The sequence below is a fragment of the Ovis canadensis genome, chromosome 19 (genome assembly GCF_042477335.2).
Source record: "Ovis canadensis isolate MfBH-ARS-UI-01 breed Bighorn chromosome 19, ARS-UI_OviCan_v2, whole genome shotgun sequence".
In the NCBI taxonomy this organism is placed as follows: domain Eukaryota; kingdom Metazoa; phylum Chordata; class Mammalia; order Artiodactyla; family Bovidae; genus Ovis; species Ovis canadensis.
In genome coordinates this window covers 22,285,059-22,298,952 of record NC_091263.1, presented here as the reverse complement: position 1 = coordinate 22,298,952, position 13,894 = coordinate 22,285,059, and the positions used below count along the sequence as shown (strand labels likewise).

Sequence of the window (13,894 nt, the reverse complement as noted above, 5' to 3'; positions counted from 1 at the left end):
GCCAATAGCCCCCTAATGGCTAAGACGCATAACCACTATCCATCTATAGAGTGGGCAAAACCCAGAAACTACCCACAAAGACCACAGGAAATCGAAGAACCTCCAGAAGTAGGGTTTAGGGCGGCTTCCTCCAGTACGGCCCAATGAATTCTCTATTTTGGCAGCAAATTCAGTCCTAGAACCCGCCCAAGAGGAAAAAGATTTTGATTGGCGGTTTAGTATAGAGGCACGGAGACTCACGGGAGCCTCGATCAGGCGCTTGCCATTATTGTTCAGGTCGCCTGTCAATCAGCCTGCCTTTCTGGATGTGCGGAAACGGGCGGCCCTTTGGCTCCGCCTCTTCCCGGGCTGGCGTGCAGGGAGGCCGCCAGGCCGCGGAGGCTGGGAACCTGCCGTGTGGGCGGGGCCGTACGACACTGCCCTACGGTTCCTTCACAGCTAAGTGTCGGGAGTGCCGCGAAACCCCGGGCGGTGCGGGGCGGGCCTGGCCCGGGGCGAGCGCGGGGGCGGGGCCGCGGCCGGGGCGGGGCCGCGGGAGGCGGAAGCGGCGAGCGAGCTCGAGCCGGAGCCTTGTAGAAACCAGCCTTCGGGCCGGTGGTGCGGCGTCGGCGGGGTGGGCCGGGGCGGCGGGGCGCTCCAGCCGGGGCGGGCGGGCCGAGGGCCGGGGGTCGAGGCCGGTGCTAGGGTGACGGGCGGGCTGCGCTCCCGCTCCCGCGTGTTCCCGGGGAGGATGCGACCGGGGGCCTCGGGGCGGGGCGGGCGGCGGCAGCGGCGGCGCTAGCGCTAGCGGCGCAGGGGGTGGGCGGCGGCGGCATGAGGCGCGGGGCCGGCGCCCGCGGGAGGGAGGCGCTGCCGGCGGCCCGGCCGCTCCCGCTGCAGCTGCTCGCCGGGCTGGCCGTGCCCTGCCCGCGCGGCCCCGGCTGTTCTCATCCCGGCCGCCGCCCGGGCCGCCGCTGGTGACCACTCGCCGCTCCGCCGGAGGCTTCACCCGCGCCCTTCCTCAGGACGCGCCCGCGGAGCCCCGGCCCCTGCGCCCCGCTCGCGGAGACCGCGCCGCGCGCCGGGCGGCGGCGAGGCCGGAAGATGGCCTGGGTGCTCAAGATGGACGAGGTGATAGAGTCCGGGCTGGTGCACGACTTCGACGCCAGCCTCTCGGGCATCGGGCAGGAGCTGGGCGCCGGCGCCTACAGCATGAGGTACCAGTGCCCGGGGGCGGGCGGGCGGAAGCCTCCGTCTCCTTGGGAGAGGCCTGCACGACCCTGGGCCTCTGCCCGCGCCATGGAGCCCCGCGGGCCTCTGCCCACCGCGGTGGCGGGCAACGGAGGGCGGCCCCGCAGGTTTCGGCCCCGAGGGCCGCTCCTGAGGACTACAGTTTTGCTGTAAAATACGCCCCGCTGTTATGATGACTCGAGTTGGGGGAAGGGGCTACCTCGCCTTGCAAATGATTTACAAGCCACTTAGAGCTGGAATAAGGTGTGCGAAATGGTAGGGCTTGTGTTGGGAAACACTCTCCAAGGTTTTGGTATCAGTTCCTACTCTGTTCTACATTGTAGTCTTTCCTGGTTACAAATTTTAATCTCTTGTTATTTCAATAGTAAGTATATCATAATTGGAAGTATCCGCATGGAAGAAATAGCACATTAACTTAGGTATTTTTTTAATTGTCTCAAGGTGAGGTTTTTTTCATTGGGGGGTAATACCCTCCGAGGCTGTTTCCGTTTGAACAAGGCTTTAGGATGCACTGATTGCACCACAAAAACAAAAGTTTGTTTAGTCTCTGCTCTCTGTACAAGCAGCCATTCATTTTGTTTAATCTTGAGAGGTTGAAACACATCTGAGCTTAGTCTCTTGCCTTGATCCTGAAGAAAATTCGCTTGTTTTTTCCTACCAGTTTGGTAGCTCTGTATTTTTATTTTGTAGCACTTTTTATGGAAAAACAGTTTGCGTACTATACGTTCATCCGATTGAAGTGTAAACTTCAGTGGTTAGGCAGCTTTTCCTTAGTGCGAATTATGTGAGATTTTCCATAGATGGTCTTTAACGCCTGGTGTCTTGAAAGTGCTGTCCAGTTTCTCACTGCAGCTCTAGGGAAAGAACAGGGAGAATGAAAAGGCAAGAAGAAAGACTTCTGGGTCAGAGCAGGTAGGGAGGCTTTTCAATCTTCAAGGGAAACTCTCGAGCTGAAAGGTGGAGATGGTTTGTAGGGTGTGGAAGCTCCTGGAGGAAAGCCTTAGGTCATCAGTCTGTGACCCTGACCTGATCTGTGCAGGTCTTCCTGAACTTGGCACTTCCTCTCTCTGCAGCTGTGCAGCCTGAGGGCTCTGGATGAGGTGGCTTATTTTCTAGAACAACTGTCTCAGTTGTTGAAGAAATTGAGCTGCTGAAAGTCATAGGGTCGCTCCTGTCGGCAGTTCTAGAGGCACTGATTCCCTAGTGGGAACACAAGCCATGCTGCTCCTGGAGACCCTGGACTTGCAGTCAAGGCAGAAGAGAGCAGGTGAGGCAAATTCAGTGTTTATTCTCAATTATGGTTAGTGAAGGTCTGCTGCTGAGAGCTTTGCTTATTGAGGGCTGTTGTGAGCTGTTATTGAGAGACTTCTTTATATTTCTAGAGTTCTGTTTGTTTCAGAACAAGGCCAACTAATGAACATTTTGTTTGTGGCCAAGAAAGAGAGTTTTGATATTAAACCTTTTTACTACCTTGTTCTTAATGTCTGACATCTTTGTAATTTTGTGTCTTTCAACAACACTTTCCACGGGGAAACTTTTTTCCAGTGATTGTCTTCAGTTAGTGGTTCCATGGTATATGTCTTTTACTCTGAATTTTCAAGTATCTTTGAAGGCAAATACCACTTTTAAGGAATCTGTTTATTTTTTTGGATTTAATTGGATCCTCAAAATCTGAGAAGAGCCAGGAGACTACTTGCCTCTTGCAAATTCAAGGCCCTTCATTTGAAATGCAAACTTTGGCAGATTCCAAGATTGCCATGATCTAGAGAAGGTCTGAAGAAGACTTGGGGCTGTTGCAGACCTCCTTTGATGGCCCTTGTGCTTCCCTTGCCCGGCCCTGGAGCTGGGAGTGCCCAAGCCTCTCTGCTCTGCCGGGCAGTGGCCTCCTTAGACATCAGGGAAGCGGGACATGCCCGAGTTCTAGGGAAGTAAGGCTTGTGATTTTTGTCTGTTTCATTTCTTCTCTCAAGTTCAAGAAATAAACTTGAGGTGCTCAACTTGAAATTACTGGAAAAGCGACTTGTTGATACAAATTTGCTCTGGAGGCAACTTTCCATTTTTCTTTCAGAGTGAAGTCTGCTTACTGCCTGAGCTTTTTGAATGCTTAAATCAAGAGGTATTTCTAAATACTTCTTTTAGGAAATGATTGCTTCAGCTTTGGGGGAAGATAGCATGAAGGAAACCTGTGGTTTCTCTCAATAGTCTGACAGTTTTGAAATGTATGTTTGCATTAAACAATGTAGGCTGATAGTATTGGATTATGATGAGGCTAATTTCTGGTAAAATCGTTGCTTCTTCCCTTTTGTTTTCTACACTCCATTCTTCACTGTGTATTTTTCATCTGTATGTACCCAGTACCTCATTTGTGTATAAGGGATAGGCTGCTGCAGATTCTGTTTGAAAGGAGGCAGGTCATAAATATTTTTTAAAATCTAAGTTACAGTATCAGGCGTCTAGAGATGGTTAGAGACCTTAGAAGGCTAATAGGCCAGTCCTGTTCTTCCAAGTGAGTAAACCTAAGCTGGTAGATGTTAAAGTGATTGTCAGTGGCACTACCATTTCAAGAGAGGACTGAGTTTCCCCTCACTGAATGAAGGCTGAAACCCATTGTAACTTGAAATCTGGGTCATACATGTTCTGTGAAGTAAGGAGCAGATAACCAAAGGACTCAAAAAAGTAAAACTCAATAAAACTATTCTAGGAAGGTCTTTTGGGCCACCTGGTAATTTTCATTCCATCTTAAGGGTTCGCAAAAAATATATAATTTATAGTAAGTTAGTTTTCAAGATTTAAGGAGTAATCTGAAAATTTTTTTTAATGTGACTTCTTTATGTATAAAAATATTTTTGATACTAAATAATTCCCTTCCCAAAGGGCATTGGCCTGAGCTCTGTAAAACTTCACTATGGTTTAAATCTGTTTTGAAACAAAAGGTGTATTTTACATATAGTCTCAGTTGGGAGGTACATTTGTAGTTTATAAATAATTTGCTAAATCAAAACTGGTTTGAGATGAAGACAGATTTTCTATACTGATTAAAATGTTAAAAGGTCAGTTTATAGACCCTTGGAGGAAATGGGAAAATTTCAACTTTGTGATCAGTGTTAATAAAAGACTACTGAGGGTATAGTTTGTTATGTAACTATTAATAGCTGATGGTTTTCTGTGGGTCTCATGCTAAAGCAGAATGTTCTTGAGTGGATGACATTTCTTGCAAGTATAGGAAATTCTCAGAATCAGTGAAATTTGAAAATTTTATTATGGTGGTACCTGAGACTACTTCCAGAATTGGGAATAATTTCTATAAAATTCCTCATTTCAAATTTCAGAAACTTTCTGGGTTTAATATTAAAAGAATTCAGTAAATTGTTGGTTAAAAAAATGTACTTCTGTTATAGTGTCCACATTGGACTTTATAATTAATAACTAAATTATAATCAAATTCACTTAATCAAATAAAATTTATTACTTTAAAGCAGGGATTGGCAAAGCTTTTCTATAAAAGGCCAGATAGCAAATATTTAAGGCTTTGTAGGCCAGAGGATCTCTGTCACTCTATTTTGTTTGTTTACAACCTTTTAAAAAATATAAAAGCCATTCTTAGGTCATGGTTGTACAAAAACAGGCCAGCTGGGTTTGGCCTTTGGGCTGTAGCTAGTTGACCCCTGCTCTAAAGGATAGATTCTAATAATATACTTTGATTGCCTTGGAGAAACATTTGCTGAGTATTGAAACCTTATATTCAAAAAGTAATATTTACGTAGACTAACCATTCACTCAACTAATTTATACATATCCTATTATTTGTCCATAGATTTCATTGTGTTCAATTTTTAAAATCAGGGTGGTCCGCTCGCTCCCCTAAGAGTAAGTTCAGCACAGTTTGTGTCCTTCGTTCAGTGTTGTTTGAAACTTGGTATTTTATTGATATGGTCTCATAATTTGATGTGTTTCATCCCAGTAACACTTGCCAGTTTGCCAGGACAACTTAAATGTTTACTTTTGGTGGAAAGGAAAAAAAGATGCTTGATCCTTTTTTTTGCTGTAGGTTCTGTCACTGAATTTAGAAGTTGTATCATTTTTGTTTTGCTTGCTTTGGAAATGGTTCTGTGCTGAATCTTGGTAGTAGAGTCTTGCTGTTTTAAACTTGTGAGTTTATTATTTGGATTTATAAGTTTAAAAGATAGTGTAGAGAGCTGACATCTACCCTTTACCCAGCATCTCCTACTTCCATAGTCAGAGTACAGTTTTCAAAACTGCCTTGGTACAGAACTGTTAACTGAAGAACAAAATTTTATTTGGATTTCAGTGTTTTTTTTTTTTTTCTGTATTGCCTTTTTTCTAATCCATGTTCTGTGTAGGATCCCATATTGCAGTTATTTTTTATCTCCTTCAATGACAATCCCTCAGTCTTTCCTTCTCTTTTATGACTCTGATATTTATGATATGTAGTAACTAGAAATGTTACGTTTTCAAACATGTGACAGTTTTTTGAAGGCAAACATAGACTATACTTATGAATACTATTTGGCTTTCCAAGGCTCTTTGTCATTTCAACAGAATGATTTTGAGGAGAGTAGAGCCTTGTTGGTGTCATTTTATTATGGATTACTTTGTTTCAGTCTGTCTGAGTAGAATAGCATACTGTATGTTTTGTAGTCCATTCATAATCAGAAACTTTTACATTTTACTAATTTTATTTGAGAAAACAATTACAAACCATTATACATTATCACATATATTTTATGTGAAAACTTTTTTAAAATCAAACATGAAGAATAGCATTCTCTTATACTTGCAAGTTTATTTAATGTCTGGCATAGTAAAGCAGATGGATTCTCTTACCTGCTATTAGAGTATACTGTTTTGGTTGACATAATTGAAAAAAGTTCAGCCTCACATAGATATGTGGTTGGAAAAGGAGAGATTATTTTAATAGCCATTTCAGATCATTCTGGATATTCTTCTTTGATAGTATACCAGCATACCAGCATTTGACAAGAGGCAGTTTCTTGAAGTTGCAATGTGCAATCTGAAACTGTGTCAATGTACTTGTTATATTGTTACATTAGAATCAGTTGGTCTGTTTTGAACTTTGACTGGGTCTCTGAACCTGTATACTTTTAAATGTGCAAGTATTGGTCATTTGGAAAATAATGATTTCTTTTTTTTTTTTTTTGAAAATAATGATTTCTTGAGTTTTGCAAATCTTTTCAATGTTCTCATTTTTCACTATGCAATACCAAAAAATCACATTCCTTAGTATCACCTCCATCTCATCAGAGAAAGCACGGAAGGAGGCTGCAGATTTTGTCATTGGCAACAAATGCTGTCATAGTTGTTTTTCTTGAAATAAAGGGCTCACTTTATTTTTGAGGAAATGTCTGTCAAATACTCAGAAATGAATAATCATAGTTTGTCAATTTTTAAGTAAAAATGATATTCTGTAAGAGAAGCTGCTTAATCCATTCACAGATCAGTTTCATAGAAACCTTTTCTTTAGAAAACCATTGCACTTAGGTGTGCAACAGAAATACGTTATACCTACCCAAGGACCAGTATTTAATAAAGTTAATGTTTTTATACAGTGACTGCTTGTGCAGCTTGGTGCTACCACGTTGATTGATGCCAAGGCACCTGCAGTTTCAACCACCATTGGTTTTGTGCAAATGTCGAGTGAAAAAGGCAAATAATGGTTTAGTATTATTCTGAGCATAGGTTTGATGTCCTGAACCACTGAAAATCTCAGGTTCTCCAGGATTCCACAACCATACGTTGAGAACCTCTCATCTAACGTGCCTAGAGTGTGGATGTTTAAAGTATTTTCTACTAAATTAAAAACAAACCCATTCTTAGAGTTCAGAGAGCCCCACAAAGGGAAGAAATAGGATTTGAAGTTGGGAGTCTGACCTCCACTTCTTTCCACGGCACCTGTTGGCTGCTCACCAGCGAATAACTAAGAAGTCTTCTCAAGGTGGAAGATGATCTTTCTGGATAGAAGGAAAATCACATGGGAATGCTGTAGTTTTTTTTCTTATTTTATCTTTCTTTTTTTTTTTTTTTTCCTCTCTCTCTCTCTCTCCTCCTCTGCAGGACCTTGCCAAACTTATTAGTTCTAATAATTTTAGGGGCTTAGTTATCCTAGTTGATATCTTTAAATAGTGATGGGTTCGTTTCTTCCTTTCTTCCTTACATTTCATTTTCTTGCCTTAGTGTGGGGTAAGCCTTAGTTTTCACTGCAGTGTTGTCTAGAAACACCAAGAACTTGAGTCTTTAGTCTACTTACTGATTAGAGAGAATGCTTCCAAAGTTTCATAAATAGGTTGTCTCTGTTCCTAGCTGAGATTGAGCCTCCATTTTCTTTCTTCTTTCTTTCTTTCTTTTTTTTTTTTTTTTTTGTTTGCCTGTCCTTTTAAAAAACATTAAGGCTGTATCAGCTTCCTGTGAGCTGGGTAACTTTCTTTTTATGGGCTAAATATTTTTGTGTGCTGTGCTGTGCTTACTCAGTCGTGTCTGGCTCTTTGTGACCCCATGGATCAGGCTCCTGGGTCCATGGGCTTCTCCAGGCAAGATTACTGGAGTGGGTTGCCATGTCCTCCAGGGGATCTTCCTGACCCAGGGATCGAACCCAGATCTCCTGCATTGCAGGCGGATTCTTTACCATCCGAGCATGGGACTTAATTTTTTCTTCAAGGTTTTATAAAGCATTTTATAAAGAGAATCTGGATTAGATGATTTTATTTTTGCCTACATAGGTGTTTGCCTGTTTAAATTCACTTAATGGACATAGGAAATTCACAATTTATCTTAGTTGTGGGAATTTTTCCCAGAATTTTTGTTTTTAACTGATCTCTCCAATATTTGTGATTACACCATATCTTTCACGCCATGTGTTTCTTGTGTGTTTTCCTTCTTCCATGACCTATTTCAGAAGTTTGTCTATGTCTAGTATTTTGTAAGAAATCAGATTTTGGCTTTGTTTTTCTTGATTGTGTTTTCTGTTTCATCTTTGTGGTTCTTTCCTGTTGTTTTGATTACTCTGATGATTTTCTGTCTTTAGTTAGGTGCTTTCTCCTTTGTTTTTGGTGTGCTTCTAGTCCATTCGTAGCTATATGTTTATCTGTAAGTTTCTCCCCCAGGTTTTGAAGGCAGCACCTTTGTTTCCATTCAGGTCCCTTCCCCCCACTTTTGGAGAGGTATTTACATCTTTCTTTATGTCTATTTCTGACTGTGCTGTGTGTGGGCTTTTCTCTGGTTGCCACAAGGGGGCCTACTGTCTAGCTGCAGTGTGCAGGCTGCTCTTGTCGTGGAGCAGGGGCCCTAGGGAGCTCGGGCCTCAGTAGTTGGGGCTCGTGGGGTTTAGCTGCCCTACGACATGCAGGATCTTCCCAGACCAGGGATTGAACCTGTGTCCCCTGCAGTGGCAGGCAGGATTCTTAACCGCTGGATCACCAGGGAAGCCTGTGTCTATTTTCTTGTTGTAGTCTTTTATATATTCTGGATACTAGCCTTGATTACACATAAATGTCACAGACAGCTCTCTTCTACTCCATGACACCTTCCCATTCTCTTTATGGTGGCTTTTAAACGGAAGGTCTTGATTGGGATATGGTCAGATTGACCAGCCTTTTTATTTACAGTCTTTCCCTGCTCTGAGGTCATAACAATACTCTTATAGTCTTCTCTGAAGGTTTATTACTTTACATATTACATCTAAGTTTACAATCTCTCTAGAGTTGGGGTTTTTTTTTTTCCCTTCTGTTTTTGGTATTGTATGAGAGGAGGCCAGTTAGTTGCAGTTGTATGAGCCTGCTGCTGCTGCTAAGTCGCTTCAGTTATGTCCGACTCTGTGCGACCCCATAGATGGCAGCCCGCCAGGTTCCCCCGTCCCTGAGATTCTCCAGGCAAGAGTACTGGAGTGGGTTGCCATTTCCTTCTCCAATGCATTAAAGTGAAAAGTGAAAGTGAAGTCTAGTCCCTCAGTCGTGTCTGACTGTTAGTGACCCCATGACTGCAGCCTACCAGGCTCCTCCATCCATGGGTTTTCCAGGCAAGAGTACTGGAGTGGGTTGCCATTGACTTCTCCGGTATGAGCCTGCAGTTTACCTGATATCTTTGAAAAGACTGTTTATTTCTCACCTCTTTTTTTCCATTTGAGAATTTTTATTTATTTTTAAAAAGTTTATTTATTTTAACTGGAGGCTAATTACTTTACAATATTGTAGTGGTTTTTGCCATACATTCACATGAATCCACCACGGGTGTACATGTATTCCCCATCCTGAACCCCCATCCCTTGGGGTCATTCCAGTGCACCAGCCCTGAGCACCCTGTCTCAGGCATCGAACCTGGACCAGTGATCCGCTTCACATATGGTAATACACACGTTTCAACGCCACCCTCTCAAATCATCCCCCTTCACCTTCTCCCCCAGAGTCCAAAAGACTGTTCTTTAAATCTGCATCTCTTGCTGTCTCGCATGTAGGGTCATCGTTGCCATCTTTATACATTCCATATATATGCGCTAGTATACTGTACTGGTGTTTTTCTTTCTGGCTTACTTCACTCTGTATAAAAAGTATGGAATGCTTCCTGAATTTGTGTGTCATCCTTGCGCAGGGGCCATGCTAATCTTCTCTGTGTCGTTCCAGTTTTAGTATATGTGCTGCCCAAATGGGCACTGTTTCTCACCTCTTTATACTGCCATTCTGTTATAAATCCAGTGCCCGTCAGTGTTCTAGAGCTGTTGTCCTGTTTGCAGATTCTGGGTTCTGTCCTTGTGTTCTTGGGAAATACCCAGCTAGATGATGGTTTGTCATTACACTCTTCAGTTTGATTTGTTAATACTCAGTTTAGGCTTTTTGCATCTATACTTATGGCTGACTTGAGCTTTTCACTTTCTTTTCTAGTTTTGTGTGTACCTAGTTTTGATGTCACAGTTGAATACGTCTTCATAAGGAATAAGGTTAATTCCTCGTTTTTTGTCCTGTTGAATAGTTTGTATAGGAGCTGCCCCTGAAAGTCCGGTAGAACTCCTCTGTGAGAGTTTTCTCTGGGGGGAAATTCTTAACCACATTACTTTTTTTTTTTTTAAGCCCTTTATGTCTTTATGATTTTATTTGCTTTGCCTGTGCTGGCTGTTTGGAGAAGGCAATGGCACCCCACTCCAGTACTCTTGCCTGGAAAATCCCATGGACGGAGGAGCCTCGTAGGCTGCAGTCCATGGGGTCGCTGAGAGTCGGACACGACTGAGCGACTTCACTTTCACTCTTCACTTTAATGCGTTGGAGAAGGCAATGGCAACCCACTCCAGTGTTCTTGCCTGGAGAATCCCAGGGATGGGGGAGCCTGGTGGGCTGCCGTCTCTGGGGCCGCACAGAGCCGGACACGACTGAAGCGACTTAGCAGCAGTGCTGGCTGTTAATGGCTTTGCGTGGTCTTTCCCCTGCTGTGGCCAGCAGGGCTGCCCCTCCCCGTGGTGCCTGGGCTTCCCCCTGTGGTGGCGTCTCTTGCTGAGGAGCACAGGCTCTGGGCATTGTGGCTCAGTAGCTGTGGCCAGCAGGAACTCAGTTGCTCTGCAGCTCGTGGGCTCTTTCCGGACCAGAGGTGGAGCCCGTGTCCTCTGCATTGACAGATTCTTATCCACTGTGCCACCAGGGAAGTCCCGTAAAGTTTTTTATGTCTTAAAGTTTTGGTGTTAACTTTTCTAGAAAATTGTTCATCTTATCCATATTTTCAAATATGTTGCTATAGTTGTTAGTGATATTCTCATCTTACTGGTTTTTATATCATTAGTTACATCTTTTTTACTCATCTTTATTAGTGCCTTCTCTTTTTGATCAGTCTCTCCTAGACGTGTGTCTCACTTTTTAGGGCACACTGGACCAGTCCTTTTGTGTGCTTGACTCTTATTTTTTAGTTTTTGACAGTGCTGCATCTTTGTTGCCGTGAGGGCCTTTCTTGGGTTGCGGTGAGCAGGGGCTGCCCTCCAGCTGCACTGGTGCAGGCTCCTCATGGCGGCTGCTTTTGCAGAGCATGGACTCCAGGGCACGCGGGCTTCAGCAGTTTCGGCATTTCTGCTCAGTTGTTGCGGCATACAGGCTTAGTTGCTCCCCAGTATGTGGGATCTTCCCGGACCAGGAACCAGGACCTGGATTTTCTGCACTGGCAGTTGGGTTCTTTGAGCCAGGGAAGCCCGCTGCGCTTGGTTCTCGTTTGTCGGGACTAGGGGAAGTTCCAGATTTCTAGGACACTCCTTGCCCTGTGTTTGGCACGGTGCTCTGCATGTGCTCATTTCTGTAGCCAGCTCCCTATTCTGACCAGTTCCTAAAATTCTCCCACTTCACTCTCCGGAATTCTCAGTCTATCAGAAAAATCTCCCAGGAGGTCAGTGTTACAGATTGAATTGTGTGTCCCCCAAAAAGATATGTTGAAGTCCCAGGCACCACCACCCCCCACACACACACAGTGCCTCAGAATGTGACCTTATTTGGAAATAAGGACTTCACAAAGGTAATCCAGTTAAAATGAGGTCATCAGGGTGGGCACTAGTTGAAGAGAACTGGTGTCCTTATAGAAAGGGGAAGTCTGGACCCACACAGACACACACACACACAGAGGGGATACAGAAGACACACAGGAAGAAGCTGGCCATGGGCCTGGAGTGCTGCACCTACGCGTGAGGAGCTCCCAGCGTCCGCCGCCAGACCCCAGAAGCTGTGAGAGAGGCCTTCCTTCCCAGTGCTCAGCCAGCACCTGGGTCCAGACTTCCGGCCCCTGAGCAGTGAGACAGGAAGCTGCTGCTGTTTTAAGCCTCTAGTTTCTGGTTCTTCGTGATGACAACCCTGGGAAACTAGTATAGCCAGCTTTGTCTCTTAATGCTGTCTTCCCCTACCCTGCTCTTGTGGAAACCTGCTATCTGAGGACCCTTCTCCCCTGATACCCTCGCAACTGCTGGGGGCTTATTTTCACAACCCTGCTCTTGCACTCTTGCCTGGAAAATCCCACAGATGGAGGAGCCTGGTGGGCTGCAGTCCATGGGGTCGCTGAGAGTCGGACACGACTGAGCAGCTTCACTTTCACTTTTTACTTTCATGCATTGGAGAAGGAAATGGCAACCCACTCCAGTGTTCTTGCCTGGAGAATCCCAGGGATGGTGGAGCCTGATGGGCTGCCGTCTATGGGGTCGCACAGAGTCGGACACGACTGATGCGACTTAGCAGCAGCAGCAGCTCTTGCACCAGGAGCCTGGGGAGTGATCCTTCCGGCTTCTCACAGCTGCCTCCGGACTGTTCTGTCTCCCTCCTTTTCTGCAAGACCCCCAGCTTTGACTTTCGCGCCGCTGATTGTCACCAGGTCCTCAGTGATTGCAGTCATCTGGCTTGGGGGTCATTTCTTACCTTAAAAATCCAGGATCCTGGCTCGCTGTCACAGTGAGCACAACTATCTGTCCATTCTTGGTGATTTCAGAAGATGCTCAGATGGGCCTTCCAGCAGCCTGACGCTTCCGCTCCTCGAGTATCCTTCTCACAGTGACATGATCTCGGCTACTCAGTCCTGTGGTCAGACGCTAGACCTGGATTTACCCATCATGCGGCGCACCTGCAGTCTCAGATTCAGAGTTCACCTGCTGCCCCCTGCCCTTCACTCTCTCCCTCATTACCCTCCTTCTGCCATCATTGGACCCATTAGAATCTATTAATACAACCACTGCTCTCAGATCACAATTTCTCACCCTCTTGTAGAGGCTTCCCCAGTAGCTCAGTGGTAAAGAATCCATCCGCCTGCCAATGCAGGAAACTTGGGTTTGATCCCTGGGTCAGGAAGATCCCCTGGAGTAGGAAATCGCAACCCACTCCAGTATTCTTGCCTGGGAAATCCCATGGACAGAGGAGCCTGGGACAGTCCATAGGGTCGCAAAAAGTCAGACAGGACTGAGTGACTGAGCACGCACACACGTACCCTTTTGAGCTCCTGTTTTCTTCCCCAACCAGTTTAAATTTTCCTGGTCAATCGTTGTAGTTACTTGCCCACATATACCCTTGTTCTCTTGCCCCCTTTTGCTTTATTCCCCTGTCCTCTTTTTTAACACAACCGTAACCCCGCTTAAATCCGATGCTTCCTTAGGTAACAGAGGGTGGCTCTAAGGAAGCACACCACCTCCGCTCTCAAGCGCATCCCGTTGCTGGTTGGTGGTCTCACCTCTGTGCCCTCTCCCAGTCCCTCTCCAGCTCTGCTGAAGGATGGGGTGGCCCCATCTCAGACCCACAACTCTTCCTGCCAGGGCCTACTTTAAGTGGAATTTCCATACTTGGTACTTTACTGGAAAAATTGGACTTTTGAAATATGAACCCACATACTGGCTTACAAGTTTTTCTTGATGTACTTTTGGGTGCCGGTTCGAAAACTGCTTATCCTACTTCGGTTATTTTGGGTTCTTAAATCAGCGATTTAGTGTTATCTCATTGGTCCGGACTTGACTGGGCCTTTGTATCAGATCCTGCCTCTGCCCGTTCTTCCTCTTCTGACACTTCAGTATAAAATCTTCTCCCTTTCTCTCTTAACACCTCTTCGGCATTTTCTGTGCTGCCTTCCGGATAACTTTTTGTTTATGTTCCATTTTCCTTATATACTCTTCATTTCTGTGTAATCTTACTGTTAAATA

General features: G+C 45.1%; 1 protein-coding gene and 1 non-coding gene across 8 annotated transcripts in view; one reads left to right on the top strand and one right to left on the bottom strand.

Annotated features, from left to right (window-relative positions):
• Positions 1 to 346: 346 nt before the first annotated feature.
• Positions 347 to 13,894, top strand: part of UBP1 (upstream binding protein 1) — a 65,312-nt gene continuing 51,764 nt past the window's right edge. For 2 of the 7 annotated variants that reach the window (XM_069562070.1, XM_069562067.1), the window contains exon 1: positions 2,304 to 2,497. Coding sequence is in view for 5 of the 7 variants with exons in the window: in XM_069562068.1 (XP_069418169.1) it covers positions 1,084 to 1,196 (113 nt within the window). In the remaining 2 variants the exon portion in view is untranslated. Of the gene's footprint in view, positions 614 to 652; positions 1,197 to 2,303; positions 2,498 to 13,894 lie in introns of those variants that run through there. The other 5 variants (XM_069562068.1, XM_069562071.1, XM_069562066.1 and 2 more) reach the window with 5 other exon arrangements.
• LOC138424938 (U6 spliceosomal RNA) lies at positions 9,805 to 9,911 on the bottom strand. The gene has a single exon (XR_011251033.1). It is a non-coding gene; the product is annotated as a U6 spliceosomal RNA (small nuclear RNA).